Source organism: Chelonoidis abingdonii, chromosome 10 (assembly GCF_003597395.2).
Source record: "Chelonoidis abingdonii isolate Lonesome George chromosome 10, CheloAbing_2.0, whole genome shotgun sequence".
Classification (NCBI taxonomy): Eukaryota; Metazoa; Chordata; order Testudines; family Testudinidae; genus Chelonoidis; species Chelonoidis abingdonii.
Window position 1 is genome coordinate 20,579,890 of NC_133778.1, and position 24,113 is coordinate 20,604,002.

Consider the following 24,113-nt stretch of genomic DNA (forward strand, 5'->3'; position numbering starts at 1 on the left):
ACATACACCTGTACCCTGCTATAACATGACCCGATATAACACGGGTTCGCGTATAGCGCGGTAGTGGCGGGGCTCTGGTGGCACTTTAAAGGGTCTGGGGCTCTGGCTGCTGCAGGAAGCCGCGGGCCCTTTAAATTCCACTGGAGCCCTGCCGCCATTACCCCAGGGCTGCAGCAGCGAGGCTTGCTGGCAATTTAAAGGGCTCAGGCTCCCCGCAGTGGCTGGAGCCCGGAGCTCTTTAATTCACTGCCCAGAGCCCTGCCGCCCCTTCCCCGATATAATGGGGTTTCAGCTATAACGCGGTAGGGATTTTTGGCTCCCCGTGACCGCGTTATAGCGGGGTAGACGTGTATGTTGCAGTTTGCAAGGTTTTTTATTTTCTATTACTTCCCCACTCCTTGCTGTACTCTTCCTTCTCTTTCCTCTGCTGATGGGGGTTGTCATGGCTTATGTAAAAAGGGGGCTAGGAAACTCCAATCTTCTTCACTTCCAAAGGGATTCCCCTGTCTGAGTTGAGGTAGAGTTGTTAGAAAGAGAGGGTGGATTCCTCCATAGTGTGTAACTAGTTCCTTTATTTTACATCCTACAGATGAAATTCCACTTAGTCGTCCAAAAAGAAAGAAGCCCAAAGGAAAAAATGCATTGGGTAAGAAGCTGCCAGGAGTGAAAGATATACTTGGAATGCTGGAGGAACTGTGTTCTGTAGCTGATCTCCTGACAAATGCATGCTTGGATTTCATACCTACCATTCCTAACAGGGCAACTTTTAGTATTTCTGGTTCATTCATCTTCATTGGTTATTGTCACAGTTCAAAGCAATTGCACTTGTATTTCCCCATCATGGTCCAGCAAGGGCACCCACTTTTAGGGTTCTGACTCCCCAGATATCACCTTTTTTGGGCTGAGACCTGTGTCTCTCTTCCCTCTGACTGGGGTTTTTCTGGGCTGCAGAGGTCTCTCCCTACACTGCAAATTCCCCAGCAAATCAGATTGCCTTAGCAGGCCTGCTTTGCTTTCTCCTCAGAGGCTATAAACATATAAGCGAATACATATATTCTTACAGTGAAAGCATTACAGAGAAAACATATTAAAAACAATAAAAGAACTTACACGCATGCTAATAAACTTACCAGAGATCACCCCAAACTCCAGCAAGGGCTCTGGGACATGATCAGTTCTTCAAATCCCACCATGTTTTTTTCCTGTAGTTACAAGTTCTTAACACTGTTCCCTCAGAACAAGCACTCCATGCACCAGTTAGCCTTTCCTTTATATAGCCTGAGTCTTTGATCTTCAGAAACCATGAATAGGTAATCAATGAGCCAGTGGTTCTCTCAGGGCGTAGCTTCAAAAGGTTAGGTCCTGATGTGGGGATTTGCATTCCCCTTCCCCCATATGTTTCCTAAAAAAAACCCACTTAACTTTGTTGGTCCTGAAAGTTTCTTCTTTTCTGTTACATTGTTGAAGATAGTCCTTTGAAGCGCCTAACGTTTCCCAGGGTTTGCATTGTCCATGTCTCTCCCCTAGATAAATTACATACAATTCACAGTAATACATTAACTTGCATTTATAATACAGTGGACTCCAAAGCTATTTAAATGTAATTCAATAAGATCTCCTAAAGATATTGTAGGAAATTGCCACGTCTGTTACAGTTTTTATACATTATGATTTTTTTATTCTGAAGCGATATTAGTTAGAATTATAGTCTGAATACTAAAGTCATTGGGCTTTTCCCCCTCCATTCTGGTTACTGATAAAGCAGCAGGTGCTGATACAGCATTGAAAAATTGCTTGAATTTTTTTCTTGCTATTTTTTCCCTTTCTGGTTACCTCCGTTGCGTGGGTCCATGAGAGTCATCCACAGCCATGAGATGCTTTTCAAATTGATCATTTTATTAAGTGCTCTAAATTCTGAATGGACTGAACACAAATCCAAGTAAATACCACTATGTCTGTTTCTGTAATAGATTTAATTATTGTCAGGTATTCTTTAACATCTCACAGAGGAGATGGATTGTTCACAAAGTGTGTTCCACATGAATTCCACCAAGTAGCTAAACAGAGAAAGAAATACAAAGTGCAGATATGCCTTGGTTGCCTTCCCAGGAATGCTGATGCTACCATTGAACTTAGTTATTTTTCTTTTATTCTGCTTTTCAGAGGGTATTGTTCACGCAGCTGTCCGTCGGCCATCTGAGAGTAGCGAGCCTCTAACTCCTGAGGTTCAGGATGTTCCACCTCAGAGGAAACGCAAGAAAAAGAGAGTGCCTCCTGGTATGTGAAGAGTGACAGAAAGGATGGAAGATGGAATTAGGCTTGGCAGCATAAGGTCTTGCTAGCCCACTTCTTAAGTTTCTATTTCTTAAACTATTAGAATAAGTCCATCTGCATTGATGACAGGCCAAAGTCATCTCTGGTGTAAATCCTTGGAGTCAGTGAAAATTCATGTCAATGAAGCATTAGGTTGAGAAATCCAACACTCAAGCGTCATGCAATTCTAGATGTTCAGGTTTCTACTGGAGTGATAACTCTGCCGTCTTGCACCTATGTAGTGTCTTCTGTGCCTGTTTATCTTGTTAAATATGAGCCATATTTTATTACTGCTGCTAGTTTTGTAATCTACGCCATAAAATATATGCATATATAATATGAATTGGGGCCAAATCAGTGTTCTCGTAGAAACTTATATTTTGGAATATTTAATGTTCCAGTGTTTCATTACTGCTAGTTTTTGTGAATATTTGTGATTTTAACAATGGAATAAATTAGAGAAATCTTGTAATATTTTTTAGGATGTTGTATTATTCAAGTAGCTATTTTCAGTCCCAAAGCAAACACATTGAGGTGTCTGCAGCTGCTAAAAGATTTCAAGACCAATGGGTGGGCTGATTTTATGTGATCATAAAAAAAAAATATAAAAGCTTTGATTATTTCTTAGAGGGAAAAATAGAGAATTGCTTTCCAATGCTGATCCCAGATTTAATATTTTTAATGAGACAAACAGCACACGAGTCCTTGATGTGAAAGCTGCCTTTGAAGCACTTGGAAATGTTACTTTGAAAACATGTAACACTTAAGTGTACTGGCACCGTACTGCAGCACCCAATCACAATTCCTAAATTGTTAAAAGTATATTAAAAGATAAATAGCTTAAAAATTGTCACAAGATTAATGGAAACATCAAATTTTGGAAGTGGAAAATTATAGATGATCCTGTGTTAACATTTTATATTAACTGAAATTTAGAACATGGTGCTTTTTGTTCACAATGATTGCATTATAGTTATACAGCTGTCTCAGTGCATAAATTTCCTAATCTATACTATTTTGCAGATTAGATTATTTTTGTGGTTTGTTTTAAATCTTCAGAATCTGAGACCTCTTTCATCCAGCAGAATGTGCGCAACACATCCTTTTTTCAAACTGAAAATGGCATGGATCCCCAGCCCTCTGAAGAAACAGTGATTCGTAAACATCGAAAAAAACCAAAGTGAGCGCTTCTAAGGTGCCTTATAATTCTTGTTGAAGAATACTTATGATAATGTATTAATATATGTTAGTATTTAAGGCCCTGATCCTGCAAAGGCTTGACGTCTCTGGACCTACTCAGTGTGCAAAGATAAGCCTGTGTGTAAATCTTTGCAGGGTCAGGGATTAACTTTGTTTTTTTTTAATCCATGGTCACAGTGAATGCTAATAATTTAGTATTAAGAAATATTGAGGTAAATTTTGGCAACTTATTAATTTAATCTTTCTTCAAATCTACACTACAATTCGAACATGATAGTATAAATACAATACTTAAATCACATAAATTAAAAAATAAATCAGAATATGTAACATAGGCCATATCTGTACTAGAGTGCTTTAACGGTATAGGAATACCGCCGCTACACTGGCAAAAGTGATCCTAGTGTGGATTCAGCAATACTGGCAAAACTCTGCTTTGTACTGGTATCGTGAAACAACCTCCCACAAATAAAACAAGCTATACCAGTAAAAGTGTGGCTAGGGACTTCAGCTAGCTCAACTATGGCAGTCAGGGATCATATCTCTTCACACCCTTGACTGACATAGCTGTGCTGGTAGGAGTCTGTAGTGTAGATATAACCTAATCATCTGATTTCTGCTTTTCTTTAACTTTCACTCTTATTTCTTAACTTTGTCAGAACATTACTTTTGCTCTTTATTTTGTCTCCACTTTCCTTCAGCTTCTGAGTGTTGCTCCTTTACAACACTTTTGCTTCTCTTTCTGCCTAAGTATTTCAATTTCTTTAGCTTTTTTCTTGAACATATTTCTTCTGCATTCTTTCTATTACAGTAATCTTTTCATGTCTTTCTTTTCCCACCTGAGTGGTTTGACACAAAACAAAAGTAAAATATTAAAGTAAATAATTCTGTAAAGAATTATTGTAGGTCCTAATCCTACAAGCAGTTGCATGCAGAAGAAACTTTATATACATGAGTATTCCATACTATTCATACCAGTAAAATTAGGCATGTACTTAAGTGTTTACAGTATTAGAGCATTAGTCTTTAAAGCTTTAGACATTTTTCTTTTTCTCTCCACGTATCCTGTGATGATAGGAAGACTCGGCCAGCAGAAATGCAGTGTTCCAGTGAACTGGGAGTGGAGGAAGAGGACATTATTGAAGATGAACAAACAAAAAGTCCAGATCAGCAACCTGTATTTGCTGCTCCCACTGGTGCTAGCCAGCCTGTGAGCAAGGTGTTTGTTGAAAAAAATCGTAAGTAATTTCTCATTCTTGTAACTTCAGATATTTTAATAATGAAAAAGTTAATGCTGTCCTGTTAAAAAAGAGAAGTTGTCCAGATGTGTGTGTCCGCAGAAATAGTTACAACATTAAAACCACCTGAGCATGTGGCCTTATGTATATTTTTAAAGTTATCAAATTTCTGCATATGTGTAATTTGACTTAAAATATATCATTGTGTACTCTGAAGTAGAGCATTCTTTCTGAAAATGTTACGCTCCCTGAAGTTAAATTACTGGAAAGCAAGAATTACTATTGCACTCATCTTGACACAAGTCCCACAAGCACTAGCTTTTTAATCACAGAGTTATCTGACCCTGCTTAGAGCAAGTCAAGATGACAGAGCTTTATCTAGCTAGTATTTTCAGTGTTGCTACCCTGGTGAGAAATTTTAGGGAAAACATACTATAGGAAGGCCTGTATGTTCATATACCTTTTGAATACAAAGGAAGAGGGATGAAAGAGGTTTTTATGGGAGACAAAATGGGATGCTAAAGCATTTTTCTTTTAAGTGAAAACTATAGTTGTTCTGAAGCTATTCTTCAAACCCAGTGTGTTTTGAGGGGTCTTGGTAAGGATTATGGAATGTAAGGGCCAAAATGTTTTAAATGCTTCCTCCCTGCGCAGCACCCAGCATAACAAGGCCCTCATCCTGATTGAGATTTCTAAAGTCTGGTCTGCACTAGAAGGTTTTACTGGCAAAACTTTATTTGGCACAGCTCTGCATGTATCCACGCTAAAAACTGAGTCCAGCCAACAAAGCCCTGAACTTTTGCTGACAAAATTAAACCAGTTCACCAGGTGACATAACACCTCTATCAGTATAGTTGTGCAATCAAATTGCCTGTGAGGAGACAGAAATACCTGTACCAGCAAATGCAGCCCTCGAGCAACAAATCCACAATGCAGCTGTCTCAGCAGCAGTGATCCCTCTGGTCAAATTTTTGAACTCTGCTACACAGGACTCGCAGTGACTGGAAGCCTGCCTCCCATTTAAATTTCTAGCATGTTTTGGAAATACCTTTTTACCTGCCTGCCACCTCCGCAAGCACTCTTGTACTCTTGTACAAGCATGATTCCAGCTAAACCTTGTGCTGCTATCTGTTCCAGGAAAAAGGTTCTGGATTTCCTCAGTCTGTGAAGCAGATGGAGTTGTACAGGCACAGCTGTGGATTCCCACAGGAATGAAGAATTGTATATACTGATATTGCAAAGGAGCTGCAGAAGCAGGGGGACGCAGCACGGATGAGGGCCTATGCCAGGCGAAGGGGAAGGAGCTGCAGTAAGCTTACAGAAGAAAAAGGAAGGCAACAAAAAGTCTGGCACTTCCCCTAAGAGATGCTGCTAATATGTGGAGCCAGGGTAGATTTGATTTAAATCACTAGTCAGAAAGACTCGATTTAATCATGGATTTCTACATAAAAGTGTATTCTTGCTGGTTGTTACAACCTTAATACATATTCTTCAGAACTCAGAGATAGATATGCACCTTCTAAAAATGAAACCTACACTATCCATTTTTAAAGTGGTTTATTTTGAAAATTTTTCAGATTAGTTCGACAGCTATATCAGAAAATGAATGATTGTTTGGTTATTTCATTTACCAAAGGTAACTGAAACAGTTCACCTCCCAATGACTTCATAAATATTCATCTCCAGTTGAACAGGTTCATCATTAACATTTGGAAGATTTTCTCTCCATGATGTATTAGGAGGAGAACATCACCAGACAGACATTTAAATTGTTTTCTTTAAGTAAAACAACAACATTATGTATTCTGGATTTTTTCTTCAACAGCAAACAGGTAATATTTTAACGAAACAAGCGTACGAATTTTTGAATTTAGTTAAAGATTCAATTTTTTTAAAATCAGGTTTGTTTTTGTTAAAATTGGTTTAACTAAAATAGTTAAAGGAAATTTTTTTTAAAAACAAAAATTAAATCGATTATGTCAGCCAGGTAAACATGAGAAACTTTAAATATTGGCTTCTGCAGCTAACTCAGTTATCTTCACCTTCATTTTCCTGTTTGTTCATAATCTGGAAAAGAAAAACAAGCTTTCCTGCTTTTTCAGGTCCCAAACGATTTCTCAATTTGGAGTGAATTAGTCCAAAGGAAGAAAATATTCTTTCTACACAGGCAATAGAAGCTCCTGCTGTTAAAAGTGAGATTATCACTTAAGCACTTGGATTCAGAGACTGTTGAAGTGACTTCCACCAGTTCACTGGTGTGACTTTCTTTAAAACATCATCAGCAAACATATATTTCTTGAATGGTTCTTATTCCCAAACTGAGTCTCTTTTACGGCCTATTGCCATTATAGGTTTTCCCTTTTAGTGAGAGAATGGTATGGTAGATCTCAAATCAATGAAGGCTACTCTCAGAAAGACCTCAAGACTGGAATATGCTGCTCAAACAGTTTCACTTTTGTTTCTTCTGCCTGTTCCTCCTTTCTCACATTTATCTCCAGACTTCTCCTTGTCCAGATCTATTCCGCCCCCAACAATCTTCTGTTCATTGAACTTTATGAAGCTTTGCACTTTTAGAGAGAGGTAAGGGATTGACTCTGGCTACACAGATTTGCAGAGGGACAGTAGGGTTGAGGTCTGTTATTTCTCGCCTCTATATATTACTTATTTATTTTAAAACATTTTTGCTCTTAACAAGCATGGTATCTCTGGCAACACAAATCCACAGTTTGAGAATTGCAAAACTAAGCATCTCTGATGGTAACTTCTAGACTAAGCATTGGTTAGATAGAAAGATTAATCTAAATAATCTATACAGAAGCCCCTGGAGCCCCATAAGATTTGTTCCTTAATTCATGAACTATTGGAACTCATTCACAAAATTTTTCTTAAACATTACATGAATATTTTGTCTCATACTATAGAATTAGAATTTATAATCCCTATTCCCTGATGAGATACATTATAGTTCAAAAAGATCTTAATTCAAACTATCTTTAGATAGGATTTTTCCTCAAAAAGCATTTTATCAAAAAATCTGATTTAAATTTAAAAAAATGCAATTTTTTTTAATTAAAAAAAATAATCATTGATATTTATCCACCCTGTGTGGAGCTCACCGCCATGTAGAGTATCCACGAGCAACCCACCAGTGACAGAGGGAACTTTGCAAGTTCCAGAGCAGGGCACCCTGGAACTGCAGACCAAGGAGGAGCGGGATGTGGATGATGCAAGTCTGACATCAGGACCTCCTTTGAGACCCAGCTGAAGAGAGAATTAATCACTGAGGAAAGGGGCAGGGACTTGTGTAGGTGTAATTTACTGTAGCTGTTAATGCATGGCATTTTTTTACTTTCTCCAGGGCCCACTGGGGAGGGGAGGTCACTGTGTTCTTCCCCCCTCAAATTGGCAACCGACTGTGCATGGGCAGGGAACAAAGGAATTCTGTTTTAAAACAGCCAGTTTATTTCCAGGGTGTGAACTGGCACTAGTAAGTAATACAAACAGAGAATCTGGATAAATTAGCCCAAACCATTTCCAAATATATACTTTTGCCAGTACTTTTACTGGCAATGCTTGACAATAACCAAGTACAATTCAATACGTTACAAACAGAAAACATACTTGCACTGACTGTAAGCTACACACAACCCAGTAAGTGACCATTCATACTACTGTATGTGAGTTTGCAGAAAATCCATTGTAAACTGTTTGAATGCAGGATTTCAACTCCAAATCTCATTACTTGCATCCAGTTCGGGAAAGAGATTAAAAACAGTATGTGGGTAGCTTTGGGAGAGGAAGGAGGGTTTTGATATGGACAGGTTCACTTGCTCTCCAGGAGTCCCAGGGGCCTTCTGTGCCTTGCAGAGAAGACCATTTATCTTTAGTTTTCTGCTCCCCTATAACAAGTGAGTAGTTCTGGACACTTCTTTGTGAGAAATATTTCTCTCACCCTGGTAAAATACCTTTCCATGGTACTCTGCCAGGATGTTTTGGGGATCATCACTGTTTACATACTCAGCTGTAAGGTAGAAACGGGACAGAATCAGGATATGTGTTCCATGTATCACCCCACCACATTTAAGGAAGAATCCATCTATTATTTCCTACACATTGTTCAGAGTCTCAGTCTTGTGCAGCTGGACATGCTTAATGGCCTTGCATACCTGGATGATGACCATCCCCACTGTCGATTTTCCAACCCTGAACTGATTGTCTACTGACAGATAACAATCCAGGATTGCAAGCTTCCAGAAAGGGATTGCTATCTGTTTCTCTGCTATTAAAGCAGCTCTCATTCTGGAGTGTCTGTGCTACAGGACTGAGGTGAGCTCAGAACACAACTCCAGGAATGTGACCTTCTGCATCCAAAAGTTCTATAGGTCATCCCAGGTTTGCATCACAGTCTGGTCCCACCACTCGGTGCCAAGAACCACCGCTCCCCTGTGTGCAGCTAGTCAATGAATATCTGCAGCAGCTGGTTGTTTTCATTCACTGTGTGTGTCACCCACTCCTCAGTATCTACTTTACATGATGAGTTACCAAGATTCCACAAATATAAAAGAATCATTTGCCTTGCCCTTAAAATGGACAAGAGAGATTCTTTGGTTTGTGTAGCATCTTTGTTTTTGGATGCAAGAAATGAGGGATTTAAAAACAGCATGAAAGAGTGGATTATGGGTTTGATCTCAGACTCCCACAGTTCCCACAATATAATGCAAACATTTCCTGGTTGATAGTGTGCCTGATGGTGATACGAGACACATGGGATGCCTGCTTACAGTGCAGCATGTCCTTTGCTGATACAATTTGATCATGAGGACACACTGCACTGGTACTCATGTAAATGCATTCTACTGAAATAGCTTTGTTGGTAGCAGAATGTCAGTAAAACTTTCTAGTGTAGACAAGGGGCAAAGTATTACTGCAATATAAATAATAGGAAATAGTAATAATCTCCATGATTGAGTAAAGTTGTTTTTCTTTTCAGGGCGTTTCCAGGCAGCTGACCGCACAGAACTGGTTAAAACCACAGAAAACATTGATGTATTTATGGATGTAAAGGCTTTATGGACCACCAGGGATGTGGCACTTTCGGTGCACCGTGGTTTCAGGTATCTGATAGGTCAATATTTTGCTGAAAGAAAAGGGGCTTTCGTGTGAAATCCATTTCTTTTTCTCTCTGGCTAGGGAATGCTTTTGAAGTGAACATCTTCTGTCTGCCTTGTCAATGTCTGTTTTAGTCTCTTTGGACGCACTTAACGAACAATGGATGAGTGCAGAACTGAATAACTGCACGCTTTTCTATTGATGGACTGGGCCTAAAGCGTCTCAGCACTCTAGCAAATTATACTATAGTTTGTTTTGTTTTGACTGAAAGTGCCTGCTTTTGAGGGGTGGGGGGTGCGGGGAATTACAGTACAGCAGGCAGAATTTAAACTGGAGGAGAGACCATAAATGTATCATTTATAATTTTAGAAAATAACAGATTTTTAGTTTGAATGAAATGCAGAAGCTGCTTTTAGTGTACCATTTGTAGAGAAAAGGCAAATTGACTAGCCTGAAAAGAGGTTGTAACACCCTAAGGGAAATGTAATGAGAAACAGCAGTATAATGAGCTAGTATGAGATGATTAGTGATTGTGTTAGGTCCAGGCTTATTTAACATGGTCAGCAATGATCTTGAAGAAGTAATAAACTCTTTGAAATTCACAGATGAAACCGAAGTGGAAAGAGTTGCAAATGTTAGTGAGGACAGAACTAATACAAAGGGACCTACAGAGGAAAGAGATGAAAAAAGAAGATATACATAACTACTGTAATGCATCTGGGAAGAAAATATTTGAAAAATATGTAGCTCATGAAAGTAAAACTTGGGAATTAGTAATGCTGAAAAAGAGTTAGGAGCAAAATTTAAATCAAATTAGGCCCTAGTTTGCAATGTGATGCAGTAGCAAAAAGGCCAGTGTGACTTTTGGCTGTGCAGAGACATTATGATATGGAGCAGGAAAAGAATAGTTCTTCTCTATCTGACTCTGGTGTATTTGTACTGTGTGAACGTTGTGTTCACTTCTGGGCAATACGTTAGAAAGGAGTTCAGAGAAAAGCAGCAAAAATGATCATTGGGCTGGAGGGACTGACTTATCGGCGGAAAAAAAGATACGTATAATTTAGATAAAATACTACTAAAATGGAATTGGGGGGCTACAGCAGGGAGGAGTGCACATAGCCTCTATATTTGAAGAGTATGAACGTCAAGTTTGGAGAGGAATTATTTAGAGCATTGCAAAGGAAATTAACTTCTATAACTATAGGAGTAATGGGATAGAGAAAAGGCTGATGATCAGGAAAAATTTCCTTAGTAAGACCTATTAGGCTGTGAATCAGTCTCTCAAGGGAAGAGGTGGAAGCCCTATTGCTTGAGACTTTTTAAACTAGACTGGACAAATTGCTAGAAAATGATACGTAAGGAACAATCCTCCTGTCCTGTCAGAGATGGAATGGATCTTTAGCTTCTACGACAATCTGGACCATGAACTTTTGCTGAGATTACAGCTATTTACAAAAACTCTAACAATTTCTTATCCATTTAGGGTGATGGGACTCTTTACTCATGGCTTCCTTGCTGGCTATGCTGTGTGGAACATTATTGTAATATACATTCTAGCAGGAAACCAGCTATCCACTCTCTCAAACCTGCTAGAGCAGTACAAGGCCTTAGCATATCCTGCCCAGAGTTTCCTTTACTTGTTGTTGGCTATCAGCACAGTTTCAGCCTTTGACAGGTAAAATGTTAATTTGTATAACTTACATAATTTGTATGCCATACATCCCATTCTAAAGTCATCTAGTCATAAAATTTCTTTCTGTGGCACTTTTCTCACCTGTGATAGAATGTACTATAGATAGTCTCTACCTTGAGAAAAGAAGATTTATCCTCCTATATATATGCCATATATTTTTACATTAAGGAAATATAGCGGGTGCATATACATACATTTTGCAAAAATAACAGAATGGTAAAATACCAAAGGAGACAGTTATTTACTGTCCCCATGTACTGTGTTAAATGAGCCTTTCTTCGCTGAGTGGATCTGTATGCTCCCACTTGTGGTACTTTGCGGTAGATCCTTCCTCTTGCTGTGTAAGCTAGAGCGCTTTTGTGCCTCCCACCTCTCCTGTCAGGGTCACTGGTGTTCTGAGGCCAAGGCTATATAGGACAGGAGCATCTTCACCACCTCAGTTGCTTCCAGCCATATGCCTGGTCAGATGTGAACTACTCCGGTCTCTTCTTGTTTCTTAGGAATAGTTAGTATTAGCTAATTATGTAGAGTTTGTGTTTTTTCTGATTCTGGGTTATAAAGGAAATGAAGAAACAGAGGAAGCCAGGACTCAAGAATTGCACTTCCTGCGTGGCTGTCTTCCCACTATCCAATGACCACGTGCAGTGCCTTAAGTGCCTGGGAGAAGGACTGTCTCTTAGAGTGTTTCATTTGCCAAACCTTTATTCCCAGCGACCATAAAGATAGGGAGACTTGCAAGAGCTCCACTTTCTAAAGGAAGCTCTCAAGAGTAGAACCTTTGGACCCCTTCAAGCATTGGATCCTAGCTCTAAGAGGCCAGTCTCTGTCCCTGTGACCTGAATGGCTTCAAGAAGCTGCAGCCTCTGTCAGGAGTTGATTTGGTTCCTGCAGATTCCCTCCGTTAAGCCCCTGAGGCTACAGGTGTCCAAAGCAACTGCCATATGCTTGGATACGACTGCCCCTGTTCTGGAAGAGATGTAGAGCGAGAGTTTGGCCACTGGTTGTGTACCTCATTCGTCCCAGGTACCTGGCCCTGATGGAACTCTTATAGAACAGAGTCGGTTCTGACTTCCACTTCTGGATCCAGGAAGATGGAACTGATTGATGTATCAGAATCTGGGCCATCAGCACCTTTAGTTCAGTCTGTCACAGTGCTGAAGAAAAAGAGGCTTAGAGACTAAATGGTCACTGTTAGCAAAGACGGTTCCTGGGCATCAGAAATATCAGATCCATCCAATTCTGACAGGGCCTCTACAGTTCCAAAGTGCAGATCTGTTCCAGACCTGCCATCAGTAACAAGGAAAATGGATTTATTTAGAATGTTGGATCTGAGGTTGTTCACATTGTCAGATCTGTTGTCAGTTCCTGGCTCCATTCCGGCTATATCCTCAGTTCTGGAGAGCTTTGTCACCATGGCAGCCCAAGTTCATCTTCCAGCTCCAGTTCACATCTTAGTTTTGAGTGTGAAACACAAGTCATCCAAAAAGAGGCATGTTATCCTGGTTCCAAGATCTTCTCCCTTGTCTCCCGTTAGGAAGAAGTGGTCAGAAAGTGCTGCTGGTCTTTTCCTGGAACACCTTATGCTGCTTCCTCCTGGGAGCCCATACAGGGTCTCCACAAAGAGCTGGATCTCCATACTTCTGTCTGGATCTGCTGTTATCCCTGGTGCATTCTGTCTCGGATCCAGACCTGGATCCTTTCCAGGAGGAAGATAGAGGAAAAGTGCAGAGACTTGTGGCTCTCCTTGTACCACCCTCTGGATCACCTCCTGCAGGCAGAAAAACTAAAGGACATGAGATCAACTGCCTGCTCTTTGAGTATGATTTCCTTTGCTAGGAGTAGACCCTCTACTCCTTCTTCTTTCCGGTACCAGAGACAGCTCTACCATGGTTTTACTTTTTGTCAGGTCAGAGACATGAAAAATATCAACAACCTGCAGCATTCCAGAGCCAGCATAAGAGGCCTTTTTCAGCCTAAGGTCTAAATCTGAACAATCCACTTCCTCATCAGCACCTTCATCGTGAAACAAGCTTTCATTTTGACAAGATGATTAAAATCAAGAACCAGCCAGTCAGGACCAGTCAGCCCCCTTCTTTGGAAAGAGGCTAGCCCACTTTATTAACACATGAAGACAAATTATGTCGAACCAATGGGTTCTAGAAATTATAGAAAGGGGCTGTGTTATACAATTCAAAAGATTGATGATCATCCTCTCCCATTATTCCCTTACTCTTCACTCTTAAGGGATCCTTCTCACAAGGATATTCTTCTTAGAAAAATTACTTTGGATGGGAGCAGTTGTGGAGGTCCCCAAATACTGGAGCAGGGGGTGAGTCATGGCTTTTATTCCCATTACTTTCTGGTGTGGAAGAAGGATGAGAGGGATTTCATCCAGTACGAGACTGGAGCAACTTGAACAAGCACATTTGGAAGTCCAGTTCCCTATGTTGACATCTCTTCGCTTTCAGTCATGAATTGGTTCACAGCTCTTGATTTAAATGACTCCTTTTTTCCCCTATAATGATTTGTCACTCATTGTAAGTACCCCTGTTTCATGGTGGCCAGATGCCATTTTTAGTACCAAGTGTTTTCATTTGGCTTCTCCACAGTGCCCAGAATTTTTACAAAATGCCTCCCTGTGGGAAAGGCTCATTTGAGGAATGAGGGTATTTTTGTTTACCCTAATTTGAATGATTGGCTACTGAAGCTGCTATACACAAGGACCTGTTAAGCCATATTGTTTTTACAACTAATCTGTTTTCAGATGTTAGACTTCTTCTCAACCACCGGAAGTCAATTCTCTGACCTACTCAAAGGATTCCCTTTGTAGGCTGTATACCAGACTCTGTGTAAGGGAGAGCTTTTCTGCCAGATGAAAGATTTCAGTGATGTGTTACTCAAAGAATAAAATTGTTTTTGGGTCTCATGGGCCTTATGGTAGCCACTACTTACGTTACTCATTTTGCTTATCTGAGAATGAGACAGATGCAGCATTTAATGTCTTGGGTCTACAGAAGAAGTTGGGACAGCCTCCATATGTTGCTCTTTATACCTCAGAACATCATAGCCTCCCTGAAATGGTGGTCAGTGAGAACAATTTATTCAGAAGTGTTTAATTCAGTCTCCTAGATCCATCTCTGATAATCAAGTTGGATGCTTCAAGCAAGGTTTGGGGGGTTCATCTTAATCAGCTACCAGTTCAAGGGGATTCCTCTTATCAGGAAACACCATGCACATCAGTGTGTTGGAATTGAGAACTATTTGTTTGGCCATGAAGACTTCCTTCTTCACCTATAAGGGAAGGTGGGGCAGGTGTGACGGACAGTAGGTCGGCAATGTAGAACATCAACAAGCATGGGTGTTCGTTCTGCTCTTGTGTGCAGAGACTGTAAATCTGTAGTATTGGTGTCTCCTTCCCGATGTCTATCCTGTGGCCTTGCATCTGGCAAGGTAAAACAATGTAGTTGCAGATCGACTTAGCAGAGACAGTACACGGATGGTCCTTAAAGTATCAGTTGGTTCAGACCATATTCTTCAGCTGGGATCACCCATATGTGGACCTGTTTGCAATGAGGTCCAACAAAAAGTGTTGCCTCTTCTATTCCAGAGCAGACAGTGACAGTCTAGCCCTGTCGGATGCTTTTCTTCTCTGCTGGGGAAAGACTCTCTAATGTATGCTTTTCCCACTCTCCATGGATCCAGAAGGTAGGAAGAAAACTATATCAGAACTATATCTCTTTGGCCTGGGTTGGCCATGTCAACAGCGATTTACCAGTCTCCTGCAACTGTACAGTGGAGTCTTTGTGTGTCTTCCTCTGTCTCCAGACCTGCTGTCTCAGCAGGAGGGAAAGATCTTTGGCCAGACCTACAGTCTCTTCACCTGATGGCGTGGGAGATTGGACATTGACTCTGTCTGCTCCTGAGCAGTCATTTTCTTTGCCTGTGCAGGACATACTAGTTAACTCTCTAGAAAACAGTCCTCTAGAAGTTATTAGTTTAAATTACATCAGATTTCAAGCATCGATGAAGGGAAAACCTGATTCCCCTATATCTGCTTCCATTTCTTGTGTTCTGGAGTAATTAATATACTTGAAGCCGGAAGTGTTATCTGACTCATTGTTAAAAGTTTATTTGGCAGCCATCTCAGCATATCACGCTTCTAATTGATGAAAGATCACTGTTTGTTCCGTGTTTAGTCAAAAGGTTTATTAAAGGTTTAGCAGATCTCTCTCTCACACACACACACACACACACACACACACATCCTGTCCCTTCCTGGGATCTCAATTTGGTATTGCCCATGCAACATGGGGCATGCTGGTAAAAGTGCCCTTTGAACCCTTTGCTGAGTGTTCTCTGTATCGTTTGATCTATCAAAATGGCTTTCATTATCCGTATCAGAGTGAGTGAATTGAATAACATTTTGACTGATCCAACTTTCACTTCTTTTCATAAACAAGGTAGTTCTCCAACCTGATCCCAGGCTTTTACTTAAGGTAATATCTGATTTTCATATCAAGCAGACAATTAATTTGCTGTTTTCCCCCGAGGCCTTGTTCTAATAAGGAGGATGCCAGGAGGACCCTTGCTTATTATATGGGTGGAACTAAGAAGTTTTGTAAATTGTCAAGATTGTTTGTGTCTTGCTAAAAATTGAAAGGTTTATATGGTTTCTTTCCAGACTATATCTTGATGGATTAACAATTTATTGCTGAATGTTACACACTAGCAAAAGTTCCTGTACCTGCTTTGATTCTATCACTGTGGCTTCTTCCTTCGCTTGTCTTAGGCAGGTGCCAGTTGCTGAAATTTGCAGAGCTGCAGCCTGGACTTTAAGTAAACATTATACCTTGGACCTGGCCTCTAGGGTGGGCACTGGATTTCATAAAGTGATGCTACAGTTTCTATTCAGTTAGGACTATTCCGGCTCCAGGTCAGTTTTCAGCACCGCCTATCTCTCTATCCCTTATTGTTCCAAACCCTTTGGTTTAATGTTGAAACCAAATCTTTTCCCCTTTAAATACTTTTAAAAACGCCCAAACACCCCTTGCCTCCTACATAGGGCTTTTACTGTCAAATCAACAGGCATTCTTTATCAAAAAAAAATGGTTCCCCTCGTTCCTCCCGTTAAGCCCCATAAATAGCACACATACGTTTTATATAAATATTTACTCTAGCGTTATGTTGCCTCACTCATCCCTCAAAAAGGTGTCTGGGTGACCACAGCCCATGGAATCGCTTGCAAGTTTTACAGCTAATTTGTTTGCTGTTATGTATTGTAAGCGTATCCTAAATGCTACCCATGCCCTGGAACACTTAAATATTTCCCATTAAAAGTGCCAGAACCATATAATAGGTACATCCAAGTAGTGGGATGTGTCAGTAACCCGGGGCCACCGAGTCGCGGGTAATTTAATTTTTATTTTTTAGTCAGCTCCGAACATTAAAAAGCGGTTGCAGCAGCTTGAGGGGGCTAAAAAAAAATCCCTGAAAAAACTGGTAAGCATGGCCACCTGTGTGTATCACACAAAAAATAAAGTACAAAAAACCAAACAGGTAAAATTGCTAGCAGGCCCTTGTAAACACTGGGAGTGAGAAGAAAGAAAAAAAAGGCGACAACCCCCCCAAGTAGCAACCAAAAACGAATATGCAGAACAATGCAAAGAAGAACTTAAGGTTACTTCCTTATAACCAAGGTTCTTCAAGATCGCTCTGCATGTTCACACTTCCCACTAGATTTTCTCTCTCTGTCAGAGTCCTTGTTTGTTTTATTTCTCTGGCTTTGTGGTGGAAGTAACTGAAGTGATGAGGGCACCTTACCCCTATACATTCTTGACTTCAGAAAGTCAGTTGCTGAGGCGGGGGGCAGGGTGTGAGAATGCTTCTTACACTGCTGGAAGAATGTAATACCACAGGGCACCATGAGGTGGCACAATACCCATATGTGTGCGTACACAGAGCCATCTTGAGGAACTTTGATTATAAGTAAGTAACCTTAATTTCTTTGTGTGTGTATATATATATCTGTCCAGGATTGACTTGGCTAAAGCATCAGTAGCCGTGCGAGGCTTCCTGACCCTGGATCCAGCAGCCATAGCCTCTTTCTGTGAGTGTCATAAACATACAGCTAAGGGTAGCACAAAATCCCTCCTTTGCCTGAGAAGGTTTAAGAAGCTCAGATAACCTGGTTGGCCCCTGACCAAAAGGACCAATAAGGGGAGAAGATACTTCAAATCTATGGGGGAAGGTTTTTGTTTTGTGTCCCTTTGTTCTCTCTGGGTCAGCGAGGAATCAGGGCAGGGAAAATACATCTCCCAAAGCCATACCTGAACTAAGCCTCTAAGATTACAAATTGTAAGTAATAGGAAGAAAATGCATTAGATTATCTTCTGTTTTAGCTTGTGAATTGTCCCTGTGCTATGAGGGAGGTTTATTCCTGGGGCATTTTTTGGTAACTTTAAAGTTTTGCCTAGAGAGGGATCCTCTGTGTTTGGAATCTGATTACCCTGTAAAATTACCTTCCATCCTGATTTTACAGAGATGCTTTTTACTTTTTCTTCATAATAAAGTTCTGCTTTTAAGAACCTAATTGGTTTTTAGTGTCCTAAAAACCCAAGGACCTGTCTGTGCGTACTTTGTTAACTTATTTGGTTGGTATATTTTTCTCAAGCCTCCCCAGGAAAGTAGGGCGAAGGGATTTGGGGGGATTTTGGCGAAACAGTAACTCCAAGTGGTCCTTTTCCTTAAATCTTTGTTTAACTCACTTGGTGGTGGCAGCAGTACTCATCCAAGGACAAGGAAGGATTTGTGCCTTGGGGAAGTTTTTTAACCTAAGTTGGTAGAAAGAAGCTTAGGCATTTCGTGCGGGTCCCCACATCTGTACCCCAGAGTTCAGCGTGAGGGGGGAACCCTGACAGTGAGTATACAGCAGACCATAACATTCAGTAGCAGAAAATTACAGCCTTTATCCATCTTGGCATACATTTTCAGTGCTGAGTTTACACATGCAATCTCCACTACTGTTAATGGAAATTTCATCCCTAATTGTTCTCTACTTTACAAAAAAATTACATCACTGTATTAAATATTATCACTTCAGTCTGTTAGATAAAAGTGGAGAGTCGAAGAGCTGAATGTTTCACTAACTAGTCTCATGTAAAAGTTTGGAATAAGTGATGGGATTTTTAGTGCTTCAGAATCCTTTTTCTCTTCCTTAACGCTTGTAATGCAATTTTCTCCCATTTTGAATGCAGCACATGTTCCAAGTAGAACAAGAGTAATGACATACCCCTTTGACTTAGCCAGCAGGTTGTTAGTGACCTTGGTTGGGATGGTAGAATGCAGAGGGCAGAAGTCAGATTTGAGGAGTTAAGGAGAGTGCTGGAGAAGAAGGCTGAGCAGTACATTCTATGACTTTAGAGACAGTGGGGTGGAGGGAGAGAGAGAGCAAGATAAAAATCATCATTTTGTGACTAGATAGTGTGTTATGTAAAATTAGTGAAAGCTGCAAATTTCTTTCCATTTCTCCCAGTATACTTTGTTGCTCTCATCTTGTCTCTGAGCCAGCAGATGACAAGTGACAGAATCAACCTCTATACACCACCTTCAGAGAACGGGAGCCTCTGGTAGGAAATCTAGACAGCATTATTTTTTAACATTTTCTTGCCCCTTCTATGGCACAGACCATGTAAGAATGTTTAATTAACAATGGTTTAGTGATGTCATATAGTACACATCTAAAAGTATTACAAAAGGTTCCCAGTACTAAACCTGTCCTAATATTTTTGCATTAGAGACCCTAACAGTACTGAGCCCTTGATGACTTTGAGGATTGAGGGTGTTTAGCAACTCACATGATAGGGGTCACTGTGTCTAATGGTTAAATGTATCCTTTATACACTTTGATTGGCTCAGTCCTGAGGCCCCTGTTTTGGAAGTAACTAAACTGAAATGGCACATCAGAGGTGGCACATTTTCTTTCCTTGTGCAGATCAATCTGTGGAGTGCCAGTGTCATTTTTGGAGGAGGTTATCTATTCTGTCCAACTACGGTGACCAGATGTCCTGATTTTATAGGGACAGTCTCAATATTTGGGGCTTTTTTTAATATGGGCTCCTATTACCCCCCACACCCATCCCAATTTTTCACACGTCCTATCTGGTCACCCTGTGTCCAATAAATTAGGAAAAAGTGCCATAAAAAAGACATCGATCAAGAGGATACCGCAGAATTATCGGCCTCTTTGTAGAAAGACTATTGCTTCTTGGAGGGTGGGCCAGTAGTTGAGACAGAATCAGATCTGATATTCCTAGTCTGCAGTCTTCATGGCTCTCGGAGACAGTCCAAGGTGTCATACTCCTTTCCTAGGCAGGACAGCTGTCTGGAGTGCAGCCCTTAGGCAAATTCAGACAAGTGTTCAATGCAAAGTAAAAACAGAATTGGTAATCTGATATAGACGTATCCCACTCTGTCACAATCATAATTAAAACTTTGTCTCCTCTGCAGATTTTGCTACCTCATTACTCTTTCCCCTTTCCAGATCATTAATAAATATATTAAACAACTCTGGGTCTAATATGGAACCTTGAGGCCCCCTGTTGTTAACCTTTTGCCAGGATGACAATTGCCCATTTAATCCTACTCTTTGTTTTCTGTCTCCCAGCTACGGAGGGGGGTTGGTGTTGAAATCTAACTTGAACACTCACTCCATGCTAGGTAGTAGGGCTTCTCAGTTGGGTCATAGCCTTTGGTATTCATTCTCCTCTGCAGCCCTTCAGACCCCAAAACCGTTACAGCACGTGGGAAACATTTCTTGTTCAGTATTTTGATTTTGTTTTTGTTTGGTGTTTTTAATTTCTCCCGTTAAAGCATCTAGCTGCCAGAGTGCTACATGGTAGAAGTTGTTATACACACCAGAATAAGCGTCACTATCTGCCCTCTAAAGGTATCTAATGCTTTTCTCAGGACTGCAGGTGCAGAGGAACAGATTCTTCAGCCATGGATTGTGGTGAATCTGGTGGTAGCTCTTCTAGTTGGGCTATCTTGGCTCTTCTTATCTTACCGACCAGAGCTAGATCACAGTGAAGGTATGAAATATGAAGTCTAGAAGAAATTTGGAGACTGTTCCTTTGGTTCTCCCAGGTCTACTTGGTTCTGTGTTCAGAACTGGTCCTTGGAAGTGTATCTCTGCTATAGTTAAGGATAAAACATTTCTATCATAATCCTTTTTTTCTCTTCCTCTGAATACTCTTAACTTGCCAAAGAATTCATTTCTTGGAATGAAATTGTCCTTTCTTGGTCTCTTCTGATTTATTTTTTTTAAAGTTTGGGGAAATAATGTCATTTTTGAATGCTGTAGGATGGAATTTTTTCCCCTATGTGTTTTAAACAAATAAGGAAACCTAACCAGTAATTTGTCCTGACTAAACCAAAATAGGATGAGTTTTGAGATATGGTACTGTTCGGAGGGAAGCATGACTTTGATTTAACAGAGTTCAAACTTTTTGAAAATTCTCTACTCTGCTTGTATATTAGAAAACTATATTATGTTTTAAAGTGCACATTTCACGAATGACATTTGCTGAACGTATGTACAATACAGCTGGGGCAGCAAACTCTTTTCAACAGACTAGAAAAGCAGGAGTAGTCTTTACCTAAACCTTCCTACACCCTCTACCTCCCCGCTCCCCTCTCCCCCCCATCCAGTGATACAGACCCATTAATCTCCCTCACACAGCAATAGTGCATCATTTATTATGTGATGACTGAATTACTTATTCAGTTCAAATTTTTCAGGCTTTGAGTGTACTGGGACCTCCAGAGCTCAGGGGCAGTGCGTAGTTCCCTTGTCTGTTTGGTGCAGAGCCTGGATGGCTCTGCACCAAACAGACAAGCTGCTCTGTTATCTTGGACCAGGGCTAGTGCCCTTTGGTGCCAGGATCAGGATCCAAAAGGTGGCTTAATGCCATCTTTACCACTCCTCCCAGACTTGTACCGAGCACAGCTCAGCCGGTCCAGTGAACGTGCAGTAAATATGTAGGTTGCATGGGTTTCAATCACGTCAACTGATGTCACACAAAAAATCCTCTTTGATAGTATTTTGTAGATTTATGGAGCTTTAAAATATTTCTTCAAACTGTTTTACATTATTTGACAACTTCTTATATCTCAGTCCCCTGCTGTCCCCTACTCCCTTTCCTGGTGTCATTCATATGTGCTGGGGGGTGAGTTGAAATTAAAAAATCCAGCTGGATTTTAAAATCTTTGGATTACAAGCAATATACAATAGTATTACTGGAAAGCGCCTTAGAAGTGGGGAACCTGAGGCACAAAGAGGTGAAATTGACTTGCCCAAGGTGAGCCGATGGCATGGTCTGGCCCAGGACTCCCCCATGTTTCCAGGCTCTAACCACTGACTAGAGGACAGTGCTTTAAAAGTTTTGAGAGAGAGAGTCTGAAAACGTTCATCTCAGGACTATCTCAAACAGACCAAAGGAAACTCAGAACTATTCAAAAACAGTCTAACAATCATACTTCATTGAGTAAAAAAATTGCCATCTGAAACAGCATATTCTAAATTGAATTCTGCTCTTGATTCTAATGTTTAGTTAATTTTGCACTTTCTATTTTTGATAATGTCACTAGTCCAAATGGGGAATGCTGCTGTGTGTGATTTGCTGGCATTGAGCATTCCTCGTCATACTAAGGCTTTTAGTACAGTGGCAGCTTGTTGGGGACGGGTGTCTCTTGCCATTATCAAGGTGTTGGTCAGGGCCATTCTTACCCATACATAAAGTACACAGCTGCATAGGGCACCAGGAAATTTGGGGCATGACATTTCTTGGTGCCCTGCACAGCTGTGTGTTGCTCCAGCCCCTGCTCCGTTTCTTCCTCAAAGCCTCTGCTCCGCCCCACCTCTTCCTGCCCCCACCCCTTCCCCGCCCCAGCCTCGCCTCTTCCTGCTCCATCCCAGCCCCGCCCACTCCGCTGAGGACTGCAGCAGGGCTGGGCCTGCACTATACAGCAGCAGGAAGTGCAGCAACCTGGCCCCAGCTGCACCACCGTTGAGTGCTAGGGGGTGGTTCCCCACATTCCCGAAGCCATTCGCCCCCACCCCCAGAGGCCTGGGGCCAGCCCTTTCCCCTCTAAAAGCCACCCCCGTGGGTCTGACCACCTCCCCCGCCCCCAGGGGGAGGTTGCATTGAGTCCCACAATAGCTAAGGATAGCCCTGGTGTTGGTGGTGTTATTCAGAAGATAACTCAAAGAGGAAGTTTGGAGAAAAGCAGGAGGAAATATTCAGCAATAGTTTATATGGTTTTCCACTAAAGCATTTTAAAAATACTGGGTTTTTTGTTTTTGTTTTTGTTTTTTTTTCTTTTCCAGAACTGATGTTTCATGCTGAAGTAGAAGAATTTCCTCAGCTGGATAAAGGCCTCAATGTGCAGTCGTAGTACAGAAAATTCATCTTCAAATACTGTAGCTGAGACTGAAGACTTAGCACTTACATGTATTGTACTTGTATATAATGCTTTTCTACAAAACAAAATTTGTATTTTTGTATATTTTTATATGTACTTGTTTCTGATGGATCTTTTATTTTAATTATGCTATTTTAAAAAATTCCAAAGATTTTTGAAAATAGGAGTATAAAACATTTTATATTTTTTTCTGATAAAGTGAGTCTTTTCTAGTAGATAAACTCAAAACTAGTTTGGTAAACATCATCACCTACATAGCATGGGAAGAAGACTGATGGGGTACAAAAGATCAGATGGGCAAATGCTTTTGTGAGTAGCTTTTTTTTTTTTTATCCTCAACCAGTTGTACTTGAGTGTTGATGCTAATATCAACTCATCTGATTAGGACTTATTATTTGGTAAAATATTTGTAAAGATCAAAACACAAATCATCTTATGAAAAAAAATAGTAGAATAAAAGTTAGTTTTCTCTCTAACCTTATATTCTGTTAAAATAACAGCCCTTTGTGGTGATCTGTTTTAGTTGTCCTAGAAAAATGTGTTCCTGGTGTAAGGAATTAGGTTGTCTAGGGCTGTGTCTACAGTACAGAGTTAAGTTGACACAAGTGTCACCAACAGTCATTAACTGCAATAACAGTAATTCTCCTGTGTCAATGGAGTGCATCAACAGTTGGTTCTCTAGCATTGACAGAGAGAGCAATGCACCATGGGTAGCTAGCCCACTGTGCAACTTGCCACCTTCTGCTGCTAAGAGTTGTGGGAATGGGGAATAGATCAAAGTACATCATCGTTGCGGGTTCACTGTCCCATGATGCAGTTTTTTCTGTCCCATCATTCCATGGGTGTCCAATTATGTTTCATGCCATTTTTCAACAGCTCCTGTAAACTATGCGCCCACCCTCTCCACCTGAAATCATGGATCCAGCACTGCTGTCTAGTCTTGTGATAAGTGTTATGAACACAAGGTGGCTGATTTTATGAGTATTTTATGAGCTGCAAATCTGAACAGGACTCCGTGGTGCCTGCCCCACTGTGTGCCATGGAAAGAAACCGTTCCAAATTACTTTTGACATTCATGGAGT

General features: G+C 40.7%; 1 protein-coding gene across 1 annotated transcript; it reads left to right on the forward strand.

Annotated features, from left to right (window-relative positions):
* Positions 1–442: 442 nt before the first annotated feature.
* TMEM237 (transmembrane protein 237) lies at positions 443–23,476 on the forward strand. Its single transcript, XM_075069821.1, has 11 exons — positions 443–451; positions 556–646; positions 2,164–2,277; positions 3,373–3,493; positions 4,591–4,751; positions 9,742–9,865; positions 11,344–11,535; positions 17,586–17,659; positions 19,085–19,178; positions 20,518–20,639; positions 22,937–23,476. The coding sequence occupies exons 1-11, from the start codon at positions 443–445 to the stop codon at positions 23,002–23,004; spliced, it is 1,170 nt and encodes a 389-aa protein (XP_074925922.1). The 3' UTR covers positions 23,005–23,476.
* The last annotated feature ends 637 nt before the right edge of the window (positions 23,477–24,113 follow it).

What these genes read in the sequence shown, in the direction of transcription:
- TMEM237 (XM_075069821.1), top strand. An exon ending in GAAAAAGAGAGTGCCTCCTG is followed by an intron (nt 2,278 to 3,372) that starts GTATGTGAAGAG and finishes TTAAATCTTCAG; the next exon opens with AATCTGAGACCTCTTTCATC. An exon ending in GGTGTTTGTTGAAAAAAATC is followed by an intron (nt 4,752 to 9,741) that starts GTAAGTAATTTC and finishes TTTTCTTTTCAG; the next exon opens with GGCGTTTCCAGGCAGCTGAC.